This window comes from Alligator mississippiensis, chromosome 3 (genome assembly GCF_030867095.1).
Source record: "Alligator mississippiensis isolate rAllMis1 chromosome 3, rAllMis1, whole genome shotgun sequence".
Taxonomy (NCBI): Eukaryota; Metazoa; Chordata; order Crocodylia; family Alligatoridae; genus Alligator; species Alligator mississippiensis.
Window position 1 is genome coordinate 19,671,910 of NC_081826.1, and position 24,396 is coordinate 19,696,305.

Below are 24,396 nucleotides of genomic sequence, written 5' to 3' on the forward strand. Positions count from 1 at the left end.
CACCTGAACTAATCTTAAACATCACCACCCTCTTCAAATCCCACTTGCTGATATAGGAAAGGGTGGGTGCATTGTCCAATAGTCACAGTCTTATTGAAATGCATGTGAGGAACAAGAAAAAGACCACCTAAGGTTCACGCAACAACCTTAAAAACTTTCTATATAGATTTTTTTTTTTTTAAGAAAAACCCCAGGAATGTTAATGCAAATCTACCTTGGCTTTTTGTTATACCATGTATCACTGCAGTGTTGAACATGTGACAGTAATCCACAAATCAGAAATCAATCATTTACAACCTTAACTTGCAACATTTGAGTGAGAGGTTTTTTGGGGGAAGGGCAGGATAAAGAAATAGGGATCCGTTAACAGCCTTCATGGAAAATAAGAGCCCTAACAGAATGAAAAGAATAGCAGAGCATTACAAACCTACAACAGTGATGGAAATCCTCAGCCCCATCCCCAAAGCAAGAGGCAACGATGGTGTAAGAAGGCAGACCAGCATACAAGACCCATATTGCCAAACAGCCTGCTGGTATCTTACCTACCCTGTAGCAGTTATATCTCTCATAGGACGTGCCTCCTGGAGAGTCAGGGAAGATGTAAGGCTGAGGATGCTGCTTTATCCAAAATTCTTCCTCGCCAGCTTTTAGCAGTAGCGTTGCTTTCACCATATCCTTCTCATTCTTGTTTTTATCAAACCGATCTCTCAGCAAACAGGCATAGAATCTATACTTATCTCTGTAAGTACAAAAAACTTGCAATAGTTCTAGTGGGAAAGAAAGCAGATGTGTCAAAGGTTTCCAGTACAGGAATATTAGAAATGTCTCTATGCAGCATAGTCTTGTCCTCAAGTAAAGCTGATTTGTCCTCAGCTTTACAAATCAAATATTTTTCACCCTTTTCATCACCACTCATCAAGGAAATAGCAGCAGAAAGCCTTCTTAGGTCATCTATTCATTCTCTAACAAAGGCCTGCAGATTGTCCATTTAAATTAGTCCATCCCTCTGCCTGGTTATGCAAACCCAGGCAATTTCTAACCCAGGGGTCAGCAACGCTTTTGGGCAGTGCCAATAACACCAACCTCAACTTGTAAGATGCTGGCATACTAGAGGTGGACGGGGGAGCTGCGAGAGGCCTGATCCTTATCGTGACAGAGCAGCCCTAGCCCCTTCCCTGCTGTCCACCCAGCAAAGTGCCACACTCTGGTACTGGTTGGTGCCAGGGGTTGCCTACCCCTGATCTAACATTTCTAAACAGCAGGGGTTGGCAACCCCTGGTATGTGTGCCAAGTGTGGCACGCAAGGCCCTTTTGCCTGGCACGCGGCAGCCAGCCCCGATTCCAGGTAGCTGCTGCCAGCAACGGAGCCCGGGCTGCTCCGAGCAGGGCTTGCAGCATGCCAGCTGCCTCCTGGGAGCAGCCCAGGATCCTGGCTGGCAGCAGCTCCCCAGAGCCAGGGCCGGCTTCAGCCGGGAGGCTCCAAACAGCTGTGCCGGCTCCAGCACCAGCTCCCCACCAGTGCGTGCAGACCATGCCTCGGAGCAGGTGGTCAGGGTGGGGCCTGAGGCAGCACAGCCCTGGTCTCTCCCCCGCTCCCAGCACGGAGGTGATGAGCCCAGTGCTGCTGTTTGTAGCCAGCCCGCTGCTTGCTGCAGCTGCCCAGAGGCTGGGCTGGTTGCAAACAGCTGCACTGGGCTGATCACCTCCGTGCTGGGGCGAGGAAGAGACCAGGGCTGTGCTGCCTCAGGCCCTACCCCCACCACCTGCTCCGAGGCACGCCTGCATGCACCGGTGCAGAGCTGGTGCTAGAGCCTGGCACAGCTGTTTGGAGCCTCCCTGCTGAAGCTCTGGGGAGCTGCTGCCAGCCAGGATCCCAGGCTGCTCCCAGCAGGCAGCTGGGACGCTGCAAGCCCAGCTCAGAGCAGCCCCAGCTCCGTCGCTGGCAGCAGCTAGCTACCTGGAGTTGGGGTAGCTGCTGGCAGCCATAGAACCCAGGCTGTGGGGCAGGGGCTTTGGGTGGGAGGCCAGGGGCAGCAGGGCTGGGGGCCAGGGGCTTTGGGTGGGGGGCACAGAGCACAAGAAGGGCATCTTGCCATGTACCCCTTGCCCTCATTTTGTTTTTCTGCCATGCCGGCACTCCGGCACCTTCCGAGGTAGGCATTGTGGTGTTTTTCAGCACTCCGGCCCAAAAACGTTGCCCACCCCTGCTATAGAGGATCTGTGCTCTCATCACCAGAATGCTCAGCAAAGTTCTTCATCAACTTGCATCATGAATAGTTATCTTCTTCAGTGAACTTGGCTGCAACCCAGTACCTCTTAAGATCACACCAAATGCTAATACTAAGATAGTCTTCTTGGCACACTACTTTTTGCATATATCCACTCAGAATCCCTCCATGGGCTCCCTTTTCACTTCCACATCAGTAGTTCCAGTCTTTATCCTTGAGCCCTTTCACAGAAGTGTCCTGTTTGACCTAATTATTCTAGTACTAGGCACTGTCCACCACACAGTTTTTCCCTTAGCTTTGCACTTTCTCCCATGTTGCTCCTTCTGCAAACAGCAGAATTATGAAAACTACCATTGTGCTCATACGTTATCTATTATGGAAAATGATTAGGGACAGGGATACCTCTCCAGGGATCTCTCTTTACATTTGTGGAGTATCATCATGCCAAATACTTTGCTCTTACTGCAATGTTTCTAGCATGCTAACATAATATGCAAAAGCTTCATAACCATGAGAAAGAAGATGCAAGTGCTTGTAGACATGGATCACTCAAGTATTTGTAGAGCACAATTGGACCAGGTGATCTCAACTAAAGCCAGTGAGTACTATAAATAATTCATAACGTCAGAAGGGACCATTACATTTGCCTTCATATGACCTCCTGCATAACCCTGGCCAAAGGAAGTCCCCCAGTTATTTCTGCATCAAGCAAACAGCTTCTGCTGGATCCATGGCATGGGCATCAAATTTGCTTCATGCCCCAGGCTGGATCTAGGCCACTGGGCTCCTTGCCGGGCAGATCCAGCCTGGGGCACAAGGAGGTGGAAGCTGCTGCAGCTGCACCTCTAACCTGGAGCAAGTGGCTGGAGCTGGAGCTGGTGCTGCCGCTCCTCTGACCCCAGGCATGCAGCAGTGGCTCTATCCCCTGCCCCATGTTACAGCAGTAGCTCCAGCATGAATCAGAGATACAGCCACGGCAGTAGGGGCAGGCAACATGGCCTGAGGGCAACCAGGGCTAGGTCACAACCCTCGCTTGCTCTCCTGCCCATCACCAGGACCCAGGGGTCTGCAGAAGGAGACATCCCTGCACGGCTGGCAGTGGTGCCAGGGCTGTGTTTTTGCTGCCTGGATTCACGGTGCATCCAGTCATTCAAATCCCGCAGTCAGGCTCCACGCCACCCATAGCTGCCACATCGCACAGGGCAGGCGGGTCCTTCCTTCCCTCCTCACGGCTGCTGCTGGCAAGACCTCGCAGGGTGCAAGGAGCTGGACTCCTGCAGGACGGGGTGCAGCCAGGATCCAGCCTCAGCCTGACCCCTCCCCTACCCCCTGCAAGCGCTGCAGCCTCCCACCGTCAGGGGGCGCTGCTCACAGAGAGGCTGAGCGGGGTAGTCCTCCCACGCATGCGCAATCCCTCCAAGCTGAACTGGGTGCCACTCCCCCCACGCATGCGCACTCCCCCGCACCCAAGGACCAGGCCCCTGCGTCATGGGCGGGGGGGGAGGGGGGGCTGCAAGGAGACACCGCGCGGGGCGGGAGGCGCCCTCACCGGTGGATGCACCAGGACTCGAGGTGGCGCTGCGCGCGCTTGTAGAGACGCAGCACCTTCTGTCGGTGTGTCAGGTACCCCGCCATCTTGGGCCGGCGACGCTCCGCCCTCCGCGCCTCTTGGCCCGGGGCGCGGGGGGTGCCGGGAAGGGGGCGGAATCCTCCGCCCTCGACGCACGCGCGGTAGCCGCCCGTCGCCGCCGCAGACATGAGCCGCTGCAAGTTCGTCGGTGAGGGGGGAGGGGCGCGCGGGCGGGGCCGGGCATGGGGTGGGGAGTGGGGGGCGGCTGCCCGCCACGGGGCACGACCTGCAGCGTGTGTACGTGTACAGGTGTGGATGAGGTGTGCATGGGGACACGTGTGTACTTTGTGTACGTGTGTGTACCTGCACGTATAGATGTGTGTATGGTGCACACACGTGTGTGTATATAAACCTGCATATATAGATCTGTGTGTATAGGTACCTGCATGTACGGATGTGTGTCTGTGTGTGTATGGTGTACATGCGTGTGTGTATAGGTACCTGCAGGTATAGGTGTGTGTATGCTGCACGCGTGTGTGTACACCGGTATACATATATACCTGCACGTTTAGATGTGTGTGTATGGTGCACATGTGTGTGTGTACCTGTAAGGGGGTATGCGTGTGTGTATAGGTGTGCACACACACGTGTGTACAGGCAGTCCTTGGACTTACGACACAACTGGTTCCTGAAAATTGTGTCTTAATTTGAAACCTCGTTAATTTGGAACTGATTTTCCCATCGCAGCAGTGTTATCAATGGGGGATTGGTTCCTGAACCAAGGCCCGATACCCTATTTTCACCAAAAATAACCCAGAATTTTGTACTCAGTCAATTATAGATGAGGAATATAGCTACATTAATGTATTTATATTGTAAATAGCAATCAAATAGCTTCCCACCAAGGCTGCTTGCAGTGTAGCTGCAGCCAACCAGGTACTGCTGGGCTCCTTGCCTGCAGCAGCTTCTCCTCCCTCTGCTGCCTGACTCTGGGCAGAGGAATAGGGGGAAAGAGGGGAGAAGAGCTAAGCTACAGCTGGGTGGCTCCTGTCCCACTATGGAGGACTCCAGCTCCAGACTGCCTTCCACCCACAGGTGGCTGCTCAATGCACCAGGCAGCCAGAAGCAGGAGCTGGATTCCCCATTGTTTCATACATGCAGCACCTACACAACTTAGTCTGAAGTTAAACTGTTCTATGATCCATCCAAGGCACTATTAATACTTCATAAGCAGGAGTGCTTAGAGATGCACGTCACACCCCACCTTAATGCACACCCGGCTGCAGAACAGTCATTTAAGATGTGTAATATAAATATATTCACACCAACCTTGTCACTTGTAACCCACAGGCACCTTGGACTTAAGAGTTAAGATAGCACATCACCAAGTCCCACCAAAGTATACTTGTGTTTTTTATTTTGTTAAGCCTTACTGCTGATTACATACAGTAATACATGCAAACTGGTATTTATTGGATTTGTGGAGAACAAGCCCACTGCCACTAGTTCAGCTGCACACCGGAGGATGCTTTTACTATGGACGCTCACGGGGTCTAGTTACGTAATGCCACCAGAGAGGTGGCAAATACCCTTCTTTGCGGGCTGGGGGCAAGGCTTCATTCTTTGGACCTTCAGGTGGAATTTCTTCTTGTAGCTGCTGAACCTATACAAAAAAACAAAAGGTCCACACACAGCTTATCAGCATATTTTAAAGATGTAAATCTTTGCTTCTTTCTTATTTTACTTCAGGCTCAAACATAGGTACAGTGAAGATCCTTAAGTCACAAACGGAGCACCAACTTCACAAAATTCCCTCACTCAAGCTGCTTGGCTGAACTACGTAGTGTTGACCTGCAGCTTCTGCTATATGGATCATTTGAATCTCCAATTGTTACTTCAAACCTAGTTGTAACCTACTGAAAAAAAATAATGGAATACAAGGTTGCTAAACTAAAGAATAAAAATATCCTGTCTTATGCACTGTAAGATACCACACTACAAGTTATGGGTCCCAAGCCAACCTCTTCCAATGCCTTAAAAGAATTTTTCTTTTCTAGAAATTCAGCTGTTGACTACACTGGATTTACTTAAGCTTTGTGACTGTTTTGAGCTGGTATTTCTTGAAAGCTTACCAAATGTACAGGTTACACAAATATCTAAGGGCCTAATTTGCTTAACTCCATAACACAATGTTGATCCTTATTTGTTACTTGTATTGCTTATAAGAAAGTGCATATTGGTTAAATACATAAGAATATTTTAGCTCCATCTATTTTACATTGTGATATTCTGTTTAACTACAACATTTGTGAAACTAAGTCCTGTCAATTTCTAGGCTGCTAGTCCAGGCAAAGGTTTTCAGAGAAAGAAAGTAAGAAGCCTTAGCAAGGTAAAGCAAGGCTCTTTGAGTAGGTGTGGTATCTTTTATTAGATCAACTGAGTAGTTGGAAAAAAGTTCTTTGCAAGCTTTCAGGCACAAGCACCCTACTTCAGGACTGGGAGTCTCTGCTGTTGTTCTGAGATCTCCAAGGAATGAAAGAAGCTAAAAGTGTGACAGGAGGTCAGTGAGAATGTAAATAAGTGGAAATTAGGAAAACAATGGGTAATAGGGGAGGCAGGGATGAGAGGGAAGTAGTGGGTGAAGGAATGCCAAAGGTAAGCAAGGGAGACTGCTGTAGATGACAAGTCTTAGTGCTGGCAGCAGTTAATATGTTGCCTGCATTCTAGGTGCTACCTCTGGGTTAGCATATAGCATATAGCTTTTCTCCAGTCCTGAGGTTACATACTTATAGTTGGTAGGGTCAGAAGGCACCTGAGCAGATCATCAAGTCCGATCCCCTGCCATGGCAGGAAAGAGTACTGGGGTCAGACAACCCCAGCGAGGTGTTCATCTAGCCTCCCCTTAAAGACCCCAGGGTAGGAGCCAGCACCACTTCTTTTGGAAGTTGGTTCCAGATCCCAGCTGCCCTGACAGTGAAGTAGCACCTCCTGATGTCTAGTCTGAATCTACCCTCTGCCAGCTTGTGACCATTATTTCTAGTCACTCCTGGTAGTGCTCGGGGGAACAGGGACTCCCCCATTGCCTGCTGGTCCCCCCTGACTAGTTTGTAAACAGCCACTAGATCCCCCCTCAACCTTCTCTTGTGGAGGCTGAACAGGTTCAGGTCCCGCAGCCTCTCCTCGTAGGGCCTGCCCTGCTGACCCCGATCATGCAAGTGGCCCTCCTCTGGACCCTCTCCATGTTGTCCACATCCCTCCTGAAGTGCGGTGCCCAGAACTGGACGCAGTACTCCAACTGCAGCCTGACCAGTGTCGCATAGAGGGGGAGGATCACCTCCTTGGACCTGCTCGAGATGCATCTGTGGATGCATGACAAGGTACGGTTGGCCTTCCTGTCGGCCCATATTCATTTTGGCATCAATAATGACTCCAAGATCCTTTTCTGCCTCTGCACTGATGAGAAAGGAGTTCCCCAGCCTGTAGGTATGCTGCAGGTTCTTCCCCCCCAGGTGCAGCACCTTGCACTTGTCAGTGTTGAAACCCATCCTGTTCTCATCCACCCTGTAACCTGTCTAGGTCTGACTGCAGCCTATTCCTCCCTTCTAGCATGCCCACATCCCCCCACATCTTAATGTCATCTGTGAATTTGAACAGGGTGCTTTTTACCCCCTTGTCCAAGTTGCTTATGAAGATGTTGAACAGTGCGGGCCCGAGGACTGAGCCCTGCGGAACCCCACTGCCCACATCCCTCAAGGTCGAATAAGACCTGTCCACCACCACTCTCTGGGTGCGGTCTTCCAGCCAGTTAGTAACTCATTTGACTGTGTAGGTGTTGACACCACAGTCCCCTAGTTTGTTTTTTTTTTAAATGAGAATGGGGTGAGAGACAGTGTCAAAGGCCTTCCTAAAGTCCAGAAAGACTATGTCCGCTGCTACACCTGCGTCTAAGGATTTTGTGACCTGGTCATAGAAGGCCACCAGGCTGGTCTGATGGGACCTGCCTCTAATGAATCCATGCTGGTTGCCCCTAAGCATAGTCTCCCCTGCTGGCCCCTCGCAGACATGCACCAGGATAATTCTCTCAAAAATGGTGTTTCCCCAGAAGTACTTATCTACTAAATGCTACTCATTAATGCTGAAATTTTATAGGGAAAGGAGGCAAGGTCAGGCCATTTCTCTATTCATCCTACTGAACATAACTTCTAGTGTAGTGGCTGCAACACTTTTAGCCCAGGGCTGTCTAACTTATGTGTGGTCAGGCGCTGTGCTGTATGGTCCTACCCTCTGCCCCCATGCTATTCCATGCTCCATGCTGTACTGCAAGCAATCCCCACTGCTTCCCCAGCCCTGTGGGCTGTGCCCTGCTACACTGCCCCAGGGGCAGGAAGCAAAAGCTGGAGGAGGGGTGAGAACTTAGGGGCTGCAGGTTAACCATGAGGAGTTACTTTCATGCCTAAATTGGGCATTTCTTTTCACTCAGTAAGAGTCTTTAATACATTAAATTTGATTTCTTTAAACTCAGATTGCACACTAAGTGAGCTTTGTTCTGCATTCAAGCAGTACTGACCTCCTTATCCCAGCTTTCCAACTGCAACTTCTTCCACTTTTCTCTTTTGGCAAAGTAATCAGGATACATTGCCTTCTCTGAAGGATGCCAGTATTCCAGGACCCATTCAGGAGCCTGTCCAAAGAGCAAACCAAGCACTAGATGAAAGAAACCATAAAATACAGCAACAGTACATATATCTTGGGCAACAGATGTCATGGGATGGGTAAATGGTCTGTGAAGCGCAGCATTTCATAACAATATATCTAGCTCTTACATAGCACTTCCCAGTAGATCTCTAATCATGTCAGGGATAAAATTACTGGCCTCTCCTCCATTTTACAGACCACTGAACAGATACTGGGAGGACAGTAACTTGCTTAAATGTCACTCAGAGCACAAGCAAGCAAGCTCAAGAGAGAATCCAAGGCTCATTAGTCCCATAGTGCTCTTTTCACTAAGCCAACTTATTCCCATTTCTCCCCTTGCAAGAAAAGCACCAGTTGCAGATGCTTGAATTAAGTTATAGAACAGCTGCAATTTACAATGGGTCTTGTGTTTAAGTTTGGTCACTACCATGTGTGGTAAAACCAGATGCAGCAATGAAAGGAAGATATGGAAGTTATAGCAGTTAAAGTTGCAAGACTAAAAATTCACCTCATTTTTTCTTATGCTGTCTGGTTCAGCAATCATATATCCATAAGAGGGGGGTTATAAAATGTACTCTGAAGTGCAGTCTAATCAAGAGCAGAAGCAGGATGCGTCAGTACACATCCTTGCAGGATTGTTGCTGTTAATTGCCTGTTACTATACAAAGTAACATCCAGGCTCTGTATAAGTACTATTTTCCCCCCCTCATTACCAATTTTCCAACTAATCCCACCCTTCCTCTTCATTCAGGTCCCTCATCTCCTACCTTGATAACTGCGGGCTACCTTTCCTGCCCCATTTATCCTGCCAAAGTCCATATCCCTCCCCAACCTGTTCAAAACGCAGCTAAGACCTTCCTGGTCATTTGCCTGAATCATGTAAACCCAAATCCTCTCAAAATGCTTCCATCGCTTCAAATTCAAGCTTCACGTTCTGTTTTCCAAGAACCCTCACAGCTTTGCACCTCCTTTGGGTGTAGACACAGAAGAAAGTACATGGATTTTACTTTGCAGTATACTGACTCCATAGTAAGGAGTGGACACAGGAACAGCTCTCCAAGTTGGTTACCTGCAGCAGGGACTATTACAGTGCCTGGCCAGGGAAGTGAGTGCGCGCTGAGCAAATCAATGACACATTTTTCATGGCTTGCGCATTGTAGTAAAGTTACACAGCATCATGCATATCACATGTATATCCTTGGGTGTGTCCATCACCTCAGTCTTCATTTCTTTATCCCAATGTGCTCCTTATGCAGACCACACACCTGAACTAATCTTAAACATCACCACCCTCTTCAAATCCCACTTGCTGATATAGGAAAGGGTGGGTGCATTGTCCAATAGTCACAGTCTTATTGAAATGCATGTGAGGAACAAGAAAAAGACCACCTAAGGTTCACGCAACAACCTTAAAAACTTTCTATATAGATTTTTTTTTTTTTAAGAAAAACCCCAGGAATGTTAATGCAAATCTACCTTGGCTTTTTGTTATACCATGTATCACTGCAGTGTTGAACATGTGACAGTAATCCACAAATCAGAAATCAATCATTTACAACCTTAACTTGCAACATTTGAGTGAGAGGTTTTTTGGGGGAAGGGCAGGATAAAGAAATAGGGATCCGTTAACAGCCTTCATGGAAAATAAGAGCCCTAACAGAATGAAAAGAATAGCAGAGCATTACAAACCTACAACAGTGATGGAAATCCTCAGCCCCATCCCCAAAGCAAGAGGCAACGATGGTGTAAGAAGGCAGACCAGCATACAAGACCCATATTGCCAAACAGCCTGCTGGTATCTTACCTACCCTGTAGCAGTTATATCTCTCATAGGACGTGCCTCCTGGAGAGTCAGGGAAGATGTAAGGCTGAGGATGCTGCTTTATCCAAAATTCTTCCTCGCCAGCTTTTAGCAGTAGCGTTGCTTTCACCATATCCTTCTCATTCTTGTTTTTATCAAACCGATCTCTCAGCAAACAGGCATAGAATCTATACTTATCTCTGTAAGTACAAAAAACTTGCAATAGTTCTAGTGGGAAAGAAAGCAGATGTGTCAAAGGTTTCCAGTACAGGAATATTAGAAATGTCTCTATGCAGCATAGTCTTGTCCTCAAGTAAAGCTGATTTGTCCTCAGCTTTACAAATCAAATATTTTTCACCCTTTTCATCACCACTCATCAAGGAAATAGCAGCAGAAAGCCTTCTTAGGTCATCTATTCATTCTCTAACAAAGGCCTGCAGATTGTCCATTTAAATTAGTCCATCCCTCTGCCTGGTTATGCAAACCCAGGCAATTTCTAACCCAGGGGTCAGCAACGCTTTTGGGCAGTGCCAATAACACCAACCTCAACTTGTAAGATGCTGGCATACTAGAGGTGGACGGGGGAGCTGCGAGAGGCCTGATCCTTATCGTGACAGAGCAGCCCTAGCCCCTTCCCTGCTGTCCACCCAGCAAAGTGCCACACTCTGGTACTGGTTGGTGCCAGGGGTTGCCTACCCCTGATCTAACATTTCTAAACAGCAGGGGTTGGCAACCCCTGGTATGTGTGCCAAGTGTGGCACGCAAGGCCCTTTTGCCTGGCACGCGGCAGCCAGCCCCGATTCCAGGTAGCTGCTGCCAGCAACGGAGCCCGGGCTGCTCCGAGCAGGGCTTGCAGCATGCCAGCTGCCTCCTGGGAGCAGCCCAGGATCCTGGCTGGCAGCAGCTCCCCAGAGCCAGGGCCGGCTTCAGCCGGGAGGCTCCAAACAGCTGTGCCGGCTCCAGCACCAGCTCCCCACCAGTGCGTGCAGACCATGCCTCGGAGCAGGTGGTCAGGGTGGGGCCTGAGGCAGCACAGCCCTGGTCTCTCCCCCGCTCCCAGCACGGAGGTGATGAGCCCAGTGCTGCTGTTTGTAGCCAGCCCGCTGCTTGCTGCAGCTGCCCAGAGGCTGGGCTGGTTGCAAACAGCTGCACTGGGCTGATCACCTCCGTGCTGGGGCGAGGAAGAGACCAGGGCTGTGCTGCCTCAGGCCCTACCCCCACCACCTGCTCCGAGACACGCCTGCATGCACCGGTGCAGAGCTGGTGCTAGAGCCTGGCACAGCTGTTTGGAGCCTCCCTGCTGAAGCTCTGGGGAGCTGCTGCCAGCCAGGATCCCAGGCTGCTCCCAGCAGGCAGCTGGGACGCTGCAAGCCCAGCTCAGAGCAGCCCCAGCTCCGTCGCTGGCAGCAGCTAGCTACCTGGAGTTGGGGTAGCTGCTGGCAGCCATAGAACCCAGGCTGTGGGGCAGGGGCTTTGGGTGGGAGGCCAGGGGCAGCAGGGCTGGGGGCCAGGGGCTTTGGGTGGGGGGCACAGAGCACAAGAAGGGCATCTTGCCATGTACCCCTTGCCCTCATTTTGTTTTTCTGCCATGCCGGCACTCCGGCACCTTCCGAGGTAGGCATTGTGGTGTTTTTCAGCACTCCGGCCCAAAAACGTTGCCCACCCCTGCTATAGAGGATCTGTGCTCTCATCACCAGAATGCTCAGCAAAGTTCTTCATCAACTTGCATCATGAATAGTTATCTTCTTCAGTGAACTTGGCTGCAACCCAGTACCTCTTAAGATCACACCAAATGCTAATACTAAGATAGTCTTCTTGGCACACTACTTTTTGCATATATCCACTCAGAATCCCTCCATGGGCTCCCTTTTCACTTCCACATCAGTAGTTCCAGTCTTTATCCTTGAGCCCTTTCACAGAAGTGTCCTGTTTGACCTAATTATTCTAGTACTAGGCACTGTCCACCACACAGTTTTTCCCTTAGCTTTGCACTTTCTCCCATGTTGCTCCTTCTGCAAACAGCAGAATTATGAAAACTACCATTGTGCTCATACGTTATCTATTATGGAAAATGATTAGGGACAGGGATACCTCTCCAGGGATCTCTCTTTACATTTGTGGAGTATCATCATGCCAAATACTTTGCTCTTACTGCAATGTTTCTAGCATGCTAACATAATATGCAAAAGCTTCATAACCATGAGAAAGAAGATGCAAGTGCTTGTAGACATGGATCACTCAAGTATTTGTAGAGCACAATTGGACCAGGTGATCTCAACTAAAGCCAGTGAGTACTATAAATAATTCATAACGTCAGAAGGGACCATTACATTTGCCTTCATATGACCTCCTGCATAACCCTGGCCAAAGGAAGTCCCCCAGTTATTTCTGCATCAAGCAAACAGCTTCTGCTGGATCCATGGCATGGGCATCAAATTTGCTTCATGCCCCAGGCTGGATCTAGGCCACTGGGCTCCTTGCCGGGCAGATCCAGCCTGGGGCACAAGGAGGTGGAAGCTGCTGCAGCTGCACCTCTAACCTGGAGCAAGTGGCTGGAGCTGGAGCTGGTGCTGCCGCTCCTCTGACCCCAGGCATGCAGCAGTGGCTCTATCCCTTGCCCCATGTTACAGCAGTAGCTCCAGCATGAATCAGAGATACAGCCACGGCAGTAGGGGCAGGCAACATGGCCTGAGGGCAACCAGGGCTAGGTCACAACCCTCGCTTGCTCTCCTGCCCATCACCAGGACCCAGGGGTCTGCAGAAGGAGACATCCCTGCACGGCTGGCAGTGGTGCCAGGGCTGTGTTTTTGCTGCCTGGATTCACGGTGCATCCAGTCATTCAAATCCCGCAGTCAGGCTCCACGCCACCCATAGCTGCCACATCGCACAGGGCAGGCGGGTCCTTCCTTCCCTCCTCACGGCTGCTGCTGGCAAGACCTCGCAGGGTGCAAGGAGCTGGACTCCTGCAGGACGGGGTGCAGCCAGGATCCAGCCTCAGCCTGACCCCTCCCCTACCCCCTGCAAGCGCTGCAGCCTCCCACCGTCAGGGGGCGCTGCTCACAGAGAGGCTGAGCGGGGTAGTCCTCCCACGCATGCGCAATCCCTCCAAGCTGAACTGGGTGCCACTCCCCCCACGCATGCGCACTCCCCCGCACCCAAGGACCAGGCCCCTGCGTCATGGGCGGGGGGGGAGGGGGGGCTGCAAGGAGACACCGCGCGGGGCGGGAGGCGCCCTCACCGGTGGATGCACCAGGACTCGAGGTGGCGCTGCGCGCGCTTGTAGAGACGCAGCACCTTCTGTCGGTGTGTCAGGTACCCCGCCATCTTGGGCCGGCGACGCTCCGCCCTCCGCGCCTCTTGGCCCGGGGCGCGGGGGGTGCCGGGAAGGGGGCGGAATCCTCCGCCCTCGACGCACGCGCGGTAGCCGCCCGTCGCCGCCGCAGACATGAGCCGCTGCAAGTTCGTCGGTGAGGGGGGAGGGGCGCGCGGGCGGGGCCGGGCATGGGGTGGGGAGTGGGGGGCGGCTGCCCGCCACGGGGCACGACCTGCAGCGTGTGTACGTGTACAGGTGTGGATGAGGTGTGCATGGGGACACGTGTGTACTTTGTGTACGTGTGTGTACCTGCACGTATAGATGTGTGTATGGTGCACACACGTGTGTGTATATAAACCTGCATATATAGATCTGTGTGTATAGGTACCTGCATGTACGGATGTGTGTCTGTGTGTGTATGGTGTACATGCGTGTGTGTATAGGTACCTGCAGGTATAGGTGTGTGTATGCTGCACGCGTGTGTGTACACCGGTATACATATATACCTGCACGTTTAGATGTGTGTGTATGGTGCACATGTGTGTGTGTACCTGTAAGGGGGTATGCGTGTGTGTATAGGTGTGCACACACACGTGTGTACAGGCAGTCCTTGGACTTACGACACAACTGGTTCCTGAAAATTGTGTCTTAATTTGAAACCTCGTTAATTTGGAACTGATTTTCCCATCGCAGCAGTGTTATCAATGGGGGATTGGTTCCTGAACCAAGGCCCGATACCCTATTTTCACCAAAAATAACCCAGAATTTTGTACTCAGTCAATTATAGATGAGGAATATAGCTACATTAATGTATTTATATTGTAAATAGCAATCAAATAGCTTCCCACCAAGGCTGCTTGCAGTGTAGCTGCAGCCAACCAGGTACTGCTGGGCTCCTTGCCTGCAGCAGCTTCTCCTCCCTCTGCTGCCTGACTCTGGGCAGAGGAATAGGGGGAAAGAGGGGAGAAGAGCTAAGCTACAGCTGGGTGGCTCCTGTCCCACTATGGAGGACTCCAGCTCCAGACTGCCTTCCACCCACAGGTGGCTGCTCAATGCACCAGGCAGCCAGAAGCAGGAGCTGGATTCCCCATTGTTTCATACATGCAGCACCTACACAACTTAGTCTGAAGTTAAACTGTTCTATGATCCATCCAAGGCACTATTAATACTTCATAAGCAGGAGTGCTTAGAGATGCACGTCACACCCCACCTTAATGCACACCCGGCTGCAGAACAGTCATTTAAGATGTGTAATATAAATATATTCACACCAACCTTGTCACTTGTAACCCACAGGCACCTTGGACTTAAGAGTTAAGATAGCACATCACCAAGTCCCACCAAAGTATACTTGTGTTTTTTATTTTGTTAAGCCTTACTGCTGATTACATACAGTAATACATGCAAACTGGTATTTATTGGATTTGTGGAGAACAAGCCCACTGCCACTAGTTCAGCTGCACACCGGAGGATGCTTTTACTATGGACGCTCACGGGGTCTAGTTACGTAATGCCACCAGAGAGGTGGCAAATACCCTTCTTTGCGGGCTGGGGGCAAGGCTTCATTCTTTGGACCTTCAGGTGGAATTTCTTCTTGTAGCTGCTGAACCTATACAAAAAAACAAAAGGTCCACACACAGCTTATCAGCATATTTTAAAGATGTAAATCTTTGCTTCTTTCTTATTTTACTTCAGGCTCAAACATAGGTACAGTGAAGATCCTTAAGTCACAAACGGAGCACCAACTTCACAAAATTCCCTCACTCAAGCTGCTTGGCTGAACTACGTAGTGTTGACCTGCAGCTTCTGCTATATGGATCATTTGAATCTCCAATTGTTACTTCAAACCTAGTTGTAACCTACTGAAAAAAAATAATGGAATACAAGGTTGCTAAACTAAAGAATAAAAATATCCTGTCTTATGCACTGTAAGATACCACACTACAAGTTATGGGTCCCAAGCCAACCTCTTCCAATGCCTTAAAAGAATTTTTCTTTTCTAGAAATTCAGCTGTTGACTACACTGGATTTACTTAAGCTTTGTGACTGTTTTGAGCTGGTATTTCTTGAAAGCTTACCAAATGTACAGGTTACACAAATATCTAAGGGCCTAATTTGCTTAACTCCATAACACAATGTTGATCCTTATTTGTTACTTGTATTGCTTATAAGAAAGTGCATATTGGTTAAATACATAAGAATATTTTAGCTCCATCTATTTTACATTGTGATATTCTGTTTAACTACAACATTTGTGAAACTAAGTCCTGTCAATTTCTAGGCTGCTAGTCCAGGCAAAGGTTTTCAGAGAAAGAAAGTAAGAAGCCTTAGCAAGGTAAAGCAAGGCTCTTTGAGTAGGTGTGGTATCTTTTATTAGATCAACTGAGTAGTTGGAAAAAAGTTCTTTGCAAGCTTTCAGGCACAAGCACCCTACTTCAGGACTGGGAGTCTCTGCTGTTGTTCTGAGATCTCCAAGGAATGAAAGAAGCTAAAAGTGTGACAGGAGGTCAGTGAGAATGTAAATAAGTGGAAATTAGGAAAACAATGGGTAATAGGGGAGGCAGGGATGAGAGGGAAGTAGTGGGTGAAGGAATGCCAAAGGTAAGCAAGGGAGACTGCTGTAGATGACAAGTCTTAGTGCTGGCAGCAGTTAATATGTTGCCTGCATTCTAGGTGCTACCTCTGGGTTAGCATATAGCATATAGCTTTTCTCCAGTCCTGAGGTTACATACTTATAGTTGGTAGGGTCAGAAGGCACCTGAGCAGATCATCAAGTCCGATCCCCTGCCATGGCAGGAAAGAGTACTGGGGTCAGACAACCCCAGCGAGGTGTTCATCTAGCCTCCCCTTAAAGACCCCAGGGTAGGAGCCAGCACCACTTCTTTTGGAAGTTGGTTCCAGATCCCAGCTGCCCTGACAGTGAAGTAGCACCTCCTGATGTCTAGTCTGAATCTACCCTCTGCCAGCTTGTGACCATTATTTCTAGTCACTCCTGGTAGTGCTCGGGGGAACAGGGACTCCCCCATTGCCTGCTGGTCCCCCCTGACTAGTTTGTAAACAGCCACTAGATCCCCCCTCAACCTTCTCTTGTGGAGGCTGAACAGGTTCAGGTCCCGCAGCCTCTCCTCGTAGGGCCTGCCCTGCTGACCCCGATCATGCAAGTGGCCCTCCTCTGGACCCTCTCCATGTTGTCCACATCCCTCCTGAAGTGCGGTGCCCAGAACTGGACGCAGTACTCCAACTGCAGCCTGACCAGTGTCGCATAGAGGGGGAGGATCACCTCCTTGGACCTGCTCGAGATGCATCTGTGGATGCATGACAAGGTACGGTTGGCCTTCCTGTCGGCCCATATTCATTTTGGCATCAATAATGACTCCAAGATCCTTTTCTGCCTCTGCACTGATGAGAAAGGAGTTCCCCAGCCTGTAGGTATGCTGCAGGTTCTTCCCCCCCAGGTGCAGCACCTTGCACTTGTCAGTGTTGAAACCCATCCTGTTCTCATCCACCCTGTAACCTGTCTAGGTCTGACTGCAGCCTATTCCTCCCTTCTAGCATGCCCACATCCCCCCACATCTTAATGTCATCTGTGAATTTGAACAGGGTGCTTTTTACCCCCTTGTCCAAGTTGCTTATGAAGATGTTGAACAGTGCGGGCCCGAGGACTGAGCCCTGCGGAACCCCACTGCCCACATCCCTCAAGGTCGAATAAGACCTGTCCACCACCACTCTCTGGGTGCGGTCTTCCAGCCAGTTAGTAACTCATTTGACTGTGTAGGTGTTGACACCACAGTCCCCTAGTTTGTTTTTTTTTTAAATGAGAATGGGGTGAGAGACAGTGTCAAAGGCCTTCCTAAAGTCCAGAAAGACTATGTCCGCTGCTACACCTGCGTCTAAGGATTTTGTGACCTGGTCATAGAAGGCCACCAGGCTGGTCTGATGGGACCTGCCTCTAATGAATCCATGCTGGTTGCCCCTAAGCATAGTCTCCCCTGCTGGCCCCTCGCAGACATGCACCAGGATAATTCTCTCAAAAATGGTGTTTCCCCAGAAGTACTTATCTACTAAATGCTACTCATTAATGCTGAAATTTTATAGGGAAAGGAGGCAAGGTCAGGCCATTTCTCTATTCATCCTACTGAACATAACTTCTAGTGTAGTGGCTGCAACACTTTTAGCCCAGGGCTGTCTAACTTATGTGTGGTCAGGCGCTGTGCTGTATGGTCCTACCCTCTGCCCCCATGCTATTCCATGCTCCATGCTGTACTGCAAGCAATCCCCACTGCTTCCCCAGCCCTGTGGGCTGTGCCCTGCTACACTGCCCCAGGGGCAGGAAGCAAAAGCTGGAGGAGGGGTGAGAACTTAGGGGCTGCAGGTTAACCATGAGGAGTTACTTTCATGCCTAAATTGGGCATTTCTTTTCACTCAGTAAGAGTCTTTAATACATTAAATTTGATTTCTTTAAACTCAGATTGCACACTAAGTGAGCTTTGTTCTGCATTCAAGCAGTACTGACCTCCTTATCCCAGCTTTCCAACTGCAACTTCTTCCACTTTTCTCTTTTGGCAAAGTAATCAGGATACATTGCCTTCTCTGAAGGATGCCAGTATTCCAGGACCCATTCAGGAGCCTGTCCAAAGAGCAAACCAAGCACTAGATGAAAGAAACCATAAAATACAGCAACAGTACATATATCTTGGGCAACAGATGTCATGGGATGGGTAAATGGTCTGTGAAGCGCAGCATTTCATAACAATATATCTAGCTCTTACATAGCACTTCCCAGTAGATCTCTAATCATGTCAGGGATAAAATTACTGGCCTCTCCTCCATTTTACAGACCACTGAACAGATACTGGGAGGACAGTAACTTGCTTAAATGTCACTCAGAGCACAAGCAAGCAAGCTCAAGAGAGAATCCAAGGCTCATTAGTCCCATAGTGCTCTTTTCACTAAGCCAACTTATTCCCATTTCTCCCCTTGCAAGAAAAGCACCAGTTGCAGATGCTTGAATTAAGTTATAGAACAGCTGCAATTTACAATGGGTCTTGTGTTTAAGTTTGGTCACTACCATGTGTGGTAAAACCAGATGCAGCAATGAAAGGAAGATATGGAAGTTATAGCAGTTAAAGTTGCAAGACTAAAAATTCACCTCATTTTTTCTTATGCTGTCTGGTTCAGCAATCATATATCCATAAGAGGGGGGTTATAAAATGTACTCTGAAGTGCAGTCTAATCAAGAGCAGAAGCAGGATGCGTCAGTACACATCCTTGCAGGATTGTTGCTGTTAATTGCCTGTTACTATACAAAGTAACATCCAGGCTCTGTATAAGTACTATTTTCCCCCCCTCATTACCAATTTTCCAACTAATCCCACCCTTCCTCTTCATTCAGGTCCCTCATCTCCTACCTTGATAACTGCGGGCTACCTTTCCTGCCCCATTTATCCTGCCAAAGTCCATATCCCTCCCCAACCTGTTCAAAACGCAGCTAAGACCTTCCTGGTCATTTGCCTGAATCATGTAAACCCAAATCCTCTCAAAATGCTTCCATCGCTTCAAATTCAAGCTTCACGTTCTGTTTTCCAAGAACCCTCACAGCTTTGCACCTCCTTTGGGTGTAGACACAGAAGAAAGTACATGGATTTTACTTTGCAGTATACTGACTCCATAGTAAGGAGTGGACACAGGAACAGCTCTCCAAGTTGGTTACCTGCAGCAGGGACTATTACAGTGCCTGGCCAGGGAAGTGAGTGCGCGCTGAGCAAATCAATGACACATTTTTCATGGCTTGCGCATTGTAGTAAAGTTACACAGCATCATGCATATCACATGTATATCCTTGGGTGTGTCCATCACCTCAGTCTTCATTTCTTTATCCCAATGTGCTCCTTATGCAGACCACACACCTGAACTAATCTTAAACATCACCACCCTCTTCAAATCCCACTTGCTGATATAGGAAAGGGTGGGTGCATTGTCCAATAGTCACAGTCTTATTGAAATGCATGTGAGGAACAAGAAAAAGACCACCTAAGGTTCACGCAACAACCTTAAAAACTTTCTATATAGATTTTTTTTTTTTTAAGAAAAACCCCAGGAATGTTAATGCAAATCTACCTTGGCTTTTTGTTATACCATGTATCACTGCAGTGTTGAACATGTGACAGTAATCCACAAATCAGAAATCAATCATTTACAACCTTAACTTGCAACATTTGAGTGAGAGGTTTTTTGGGGGAAGGGCAGGATAAAGAAATAGGGATCCGTTAACAGCCTTCATGGAAAATAAGAGCCCTAACAGAATGAAAAGAATAGCAGAGCATTACAAACCTACAACAGTGATGGAAATCCTCAGCCCCATCCCCAAAGCAAGAGGCAACGATGGTGTAAGAAGGCAGACCAGCATACAAGACCCATATTGCCAAACAGCCTGCTGGTATCTTACCTACCCTGTAGCAGTTATATCTCTCATAGGACGTGCCTCCTGGAGAGTCAGGGAAGATGTAAGGCTGAGGATGCTGCTTTATCCAAAATTCTTCCTCGCCAGCTTTTAGCAGTAGCGTTGCTTTCACCATATCCTTCTCATTCTTGTTTTTATCAAACCGATCTCTCAGCAAACAGGCATAGAATCTATACTTATCTCTGTAAGTACAAAAAACTTGCAATAGTTCTAGTGGGAAAGAAAGCAGATGTGTCAAAGGTTTCCAGTACAGGAATATTAGAAATGTCTCTATGCAGCATAGTCTTGTCCTCAAGTAAAGCTGATTTGTCCTCAGCTTTACAAATCAAATATTTTTCACCCTTTTCATCACCACTCATCAAGGAAATAGCAGCAGAAAGCCTTCTTAGGTCATCTATTCATTCTCTAACAAAGGCCTGCAGATTGTCCATTTAAATTAGTCCATCCCTCTGCCTGGTTATGCAAACCCAGGCAATTTCTAACCCAGGGGTCAGCAACGCTTTTGGGCAGTGCCAATAACACCAACCTCAACTTGTAAGATGCTGGCATACTAGAGGTGGACGGGGGAGCTGCGAGAGGCCTGATCCTTATCGTGACAGAGCAGCCCTAGCCCCTTCCCTGCTGTCCACCCAGCAAAGTGCCACACTCTGGTACTGGTTGGTGCCAGGGGTTGCCTACCCCTGATCTAACATTTCTAAACAGCAGGGGTTGGCAACCCCTGGTATGTGTGCCAAGTGTGGCACGCAAGGCCCTTTTGCCTGGCACGCGGCAGCCAGCCCCGATTCCAGGTAGCTGCTGCCAGCAACGGAGCCCGGGCTGCTCCGAGCAGGGCTTGCAGCATGCCAGCTGCCTCCTGGGAGCAGCCCAGGATCCTGGCTGGCAGCAGCTCCCCAGAGCCAGGGCCGGCTTCAGCCGGGAGGCTCCAAACAGCTGTGCCGGCTCCAGCACCAGCTCCCCACCAGTGCGTGCAGACCATGCCTCGGAGCAGGTGGTCAGGGTGGGGCCTGAGGCAGCACAGCCCTGGTCTCTCCCCCGCTCCCAGCACGGAGGTGATGAGCCCAGTGCTGCTGTTTGTAGCCAGCCCGCTGCTTGCTGCAGCTGCCCAGAGGCTGGGCTGGTTGCAAACAGCTGCACTGGGCTGATCACCTCCGTGCTGGGGCGAGGAAGAGACCAGGGCTGTGCTGCCTCAGGCCCTACCCCCACCACCTGCTCCGAGGCACGCCTGCATGCACCGGTGCAGAGCTGGTGCTAGAGCCTGGCACAGCTGTTTGGAGCCTCCCTGCTGAAGCTCTGGGGAGCTGCTGCCAGCCAGGATCCCAGGCTGCTCCCAGCAGGCAGCTGGGACGCTGCAAGCCCAGCTCAGAGCAGCCCCAGCTCCGTCGCTGGCAGCAGCTAGCTACCTGGAGTTGGGGTAGCTGCTGGCAGCCATAGAACCCAGGCTGTGGGGCAGGGGCTTTGGGTGGGAGGCCAGGGGCAGCAGGGCTGGGGGCCAGGGGCTTTGGGTGGGGGGCACAGAGCACAAGAAGGGCATCTTGCCATGTACCCCTTGCCCTCATTTTGTTTTTCTGCCATGCCGGCACTCCGGCACCTTCCGAGGTAGGCATTGTGGTGTTTTTCAGCACTCCGGCCCAAAAACGTTGCCCACCCCTGCTATAGAGGATCTGTGCTCTCATCACCAGAATGCTCAGCAAAGTTCTTCATCAACTTGCATCATGAATAGTTATCTTCTTCAGTGAACTTGGCTGCAACCCAGTACCTCTTAAGATCACACCAAATGCTAATACTAAGATAGTCTTCTTGGCACACTACTTTTTGCATATATCCACTCAGAATCCCTCCATGGGCTCCCTTTTCACTTCCACATCAGTAGTTCCAGTCTTTATCCTTGAGCCCTTTCACAGAAGTGTCCTGTTTGACCTAATTATTCTAGTACTAGGCACTGTCCACCACACAGTTTTTCCCTTAGCTTTGCACTTTCTCCCATGTTGCTCCTTCTGCAAACAGCAGAATTATGAAAACTACCATTGTGCTCATACGTTATCTATTATGGAAAATGATTAGGGACAGGGATACCTCTCCAGGGATCTCTCTTTACATTTGTGGAGTATCATCATGCCAAATACTTTGCTCTTACTGCAATGTTTCTAGCATGCTAACATAATATGCAAAAGCTTCATAACCATGAGAAAGAAGATGCAAGTGCTTGTAGACATGGATCACTCAAGTATTTGTAGAGCACAATTGGACCAGGTGATCTCAACTAAAGCCAGTGAGTACTATAAATAATTCATAACGTCAGAAGGGACCATTACATTTGCCTTCATATGACCTCCTGCATAACCCTGGCCAAAGGAAGTCCCCCAGTTATTTCTGCATCAAGCAAACAGCTTCTGCTGGATCCATGGCATGGGCATCAAATTTGCTTCATGCCCCAGGCTGGATCTAGGCCACTGGGCTCCTTGCCGGGCAGATCCAGCCTGGGGCACAAGGAGGTGGAAGCTGCTGCAGCTGCACCTCTAACCTGGAGCAAGTGGCTGGAGCTGGAGCTGGTGCTGCCGCTCCTCTGACCCCAGGCATGCAGCAGTGGCTCTATCCCTTGCCCCATGTTACAGCAGTAGCTCCAGCATGAATCAGAGATACAGCCACGGCAGTAGGGGCAGGCAACATGGCCTGAGGGCAACCAGGGCTAGGTCACAACCCTCGCTTGCTCTCCTGCCCATCACCAGGACCCAGGGGTCTGCAGAAGGAGACATCCCTGCACGGCTGGCAGTGGTGCCAGGGCTGTGTTTTTGCTGCCTGGATTCACGGTGCATCCAGTCATTCAAATCCCGCAGTCAGGCTCCACGCCACCCATAGCTGCCACATCGCACAGGGCAGGCGGGTCCTTCCTTCCCTCCTCACGGCTGCTGCTGGCAAGACCTCGCAGGGTGCAAGGAGCTGGACTCCTGCACGACGGGGTGCAGCCAGGATCCAGCCTCAGCCTGACCCCTCCCCTACCCCCTGCAAGCGCTGCAGCCTCCCACCGTCAGGGGGCGCTGCTCACAGAGAGGCTGAGCGGGGTAGTCCTCCCACGCATGCGCAATCCCTCCAAGCTGAACTGGGTGCCACTCCCCCCACGCATGCGCACTCCCCCGCACCCAAGGACCAGGCCCCTGCGTCATGGGCGGGGGGGGAGGGGGGGCTGCAAGGAGACACCGCGCGGGGCGGGAGGCGCCCTCACCGGTGGATGCACCAGGACTCGAGGTGGCGCTGCGCGCGCTTGTAGAGACGCAGCACCTTCTGTCGGTGTGTCAGGTACCCCGCCATCTTGGGCCGGCGACGCTCCGCCCTCCGCGCCTCTTGGCCCGGGGCGCGGGGGGTGCCGGGAAGGGGGCGGAATCCTCCGCCCTCGGCGCACGCGCGATAGCCGCCCGTCGCCGCCGCAGACATGAGCCGCTGCAAGTTCGTCGGTGAGGGGGGAGGGGCGCGCGGGCGGGGCCGGGCATGGGGTGGGGAGTGGGGGGCGGCTGCCCGCCACGGGGCACGACCTGCAGCGTGTGTACGTGTACAGGTGTGGATGAGGTGTGCATGGGGACACGTGTGTACTTTGTGTACGTGTGTGTACCTGCACGTATAGATGTGTGTATGGTGCACACACGTGTGTGTATATAAACCTGCATATATAGATCTGTGTGTATAGGTACCTGCATGTACGGATGTGTGTCTGTGTGTGTATGGTGTACATGCGTGTGTGTATAGGTACCTGCAGGTATAGGTGTGTGTATGCTGCACGCGTGTGTGTACACCGGTATACATATATACCTGCACGTTTAGATGTGTGTGTATGGTGCACATGTGTGTGTGTACCTGTAAGGGGGTATGCGTGTGTGTATAGGTGTGCACACACACGTGTGTACAGGCAGTCCTTGGACTTACGACACAACTGGTTCCTGAAAATTGTGTCTTAATTTGAAACCTCGTTAATTTGGAACTGATTTTCCCATCGCAGCAGTGTTATCAATGGGGGATTGGTTCCTGAACCAAGGCCCGATACCCTATTTTCACCAAAAATAACCCAGAATTTTGTACTCAGTCAATTATAGATGAGGAATATAGCTACATTAATGTATTTATATTGTAAATAGCAATCAAATAGCTTCCCACCAAGGCTGCTTGCAGTGTAGCTGCAGCCAACCAGGTACTGCTGGGCTCCTTGCCTGCAGCAGCTTCTCCTCCCTCTGCTGCCTGACTCTGGGCAGAGGAATAGGGGGAAAGAGGGGAGAAGAGCTAAGCTACAGCTGGGTGGCTCCTGTCCCACTATGGAGGACTCCAGCTCCAGACTGCCTTCCA

The 24,396-nt window shown here is 50.3% G+C and overlaps 4 protein-coding genes and 2 long non-coding RNA genes across 10 annotated transcripts in view; 3 read left to right on the top strand and 3 right to left on the bottom strand.

The window, feature by feature from the left end:
* LOC132249226 (NADH dehydrogenase [ubiquinone] 1 beta subcomplex subunit 9-like) overlaps positions 1-3,986 on the bottom strand; it is an 8,544-nt gene extending 4,558 nt beyond the window's left edge. The window contains exons 1-2 of one of the 2 annotated variants that reach the window (XM_059723769.1): positions 3,778-3,986; positions 547-739 (exon numbers count right to left, since the gene is read on the bottom strand). In XM_059723769.1, the coding sequence (XP_059579752.1) occupies positions 547-739; positions 3,778-3,986 (402 nt within the window). The remainder of the gene's footprint in view (positions 1-546; positions 740-3,777) is intronic. The other variant, XM_059723770.1, reaches the window with a different exon arrangement.
* Positions 3,918-6,066, top strand: LOC132249231 (uncharacterized). The gene is made up of 2 exons (XR_009460629.1): positions 3,918-4,006; positions 5,548-6,066. It is a non-coding gene; the product is annotated as an uncharacterized LOC132249231 (long non-coding RNA).
* On the bottom strand, positions 5,199-13,741 carry LOC132249224 (NADH dehydrogenase [ubiquinone] 1 beta subcomplex subunit 9-like). Of its 2 annotated transcripts, none has more exons than XM_059723767.1 (4): positions 13,533-13,741; positions 10,302-10,494; positions 8,366-8,479; positions 5,199-5,461 (listed from the first exon to the last, which is right to left on the bottom strand). In XM_059723767.1, exons 1-4 carry the CDS (start codon positions 13,739-13,741, stop codon positions 5,333-5,335), a joined length of 645 nt encoding a protein of 214 aa, XP_059579750.1. In that variant the 3' UTR covers positions 5,199-5,332. The 2 variants fall into 2 exon arrangements, with proteins under 2 accessions (XP_059579750.1, XP_059579751.1); XM_059723768.1 differs by having other exon boundaries at positions 13,589-13,611.
* On the top strand, positions 13,673-15,821 carry LOC132249232 (uncharacterized). The gene is made up of 2 exons (XR_009460630.1): positions 13,673-13,761; positions 15,303-15,821. It is a non-coding gene; the product is annotated as an uncharacterized LOC132249232 (long non-coding RNA).
* On the bottom strand, positions 14,954-23,511 carry LOC132249227 (NADH dehydrogenase [ubiquinone] 1 beta subcomplex subunit 9-like). Of its 2 annotated transcripts, none has more exons than XM_059723771.1 (4): positions 23,288-23,511; positions 20,057-20,249; positions 18,121-18,234; positions 14,954-15,216 (listed from the first exon to the last, which is right to left on the bottom strand). In XM_059723771.1, the coding sequence occupies exons 1-4, from the start codon at positions 23,494-23,496 to the stop codon at positions 15,088-15,090; spliced, it is 645 nt and encodes a 214-aa protein (XP_059579754.1). In that variant the 5' UTR covers positions 23,497-23,511; the 3' UTR covers positions 14,954-15,087. The 2 variants fall into 2 exon arrangements, with proteins under 2 accessions (XP_059579754.1, XP_059579755.1); XM_059723772.1 differs by having other exon boundaries at positions 23,344-23,366.
* Positions 23,456-24,396, top strand: part of TATDN1 (TatD DNase domain containing 1) — a 35,808-nt gene continuing 34,867 nt past the window's right edge. Inside the window, exon 1 of one of the 2 annotated variants that reach the window (XM_059723779.1) lies at positions 23,456-23,516. In XM_059723779.1, the coding sequence (XP_059579762.1) occupies positions 23,495-23,516 (22 nt within the window). In that variant the 5' untranslated portion in view covers positions 23,456-23,494. The remainder of the gene's footprint in view (positions 23,517-24,396) is intronic. The other variant, XM_059723781.1, reaches the window with a different exon arrangement.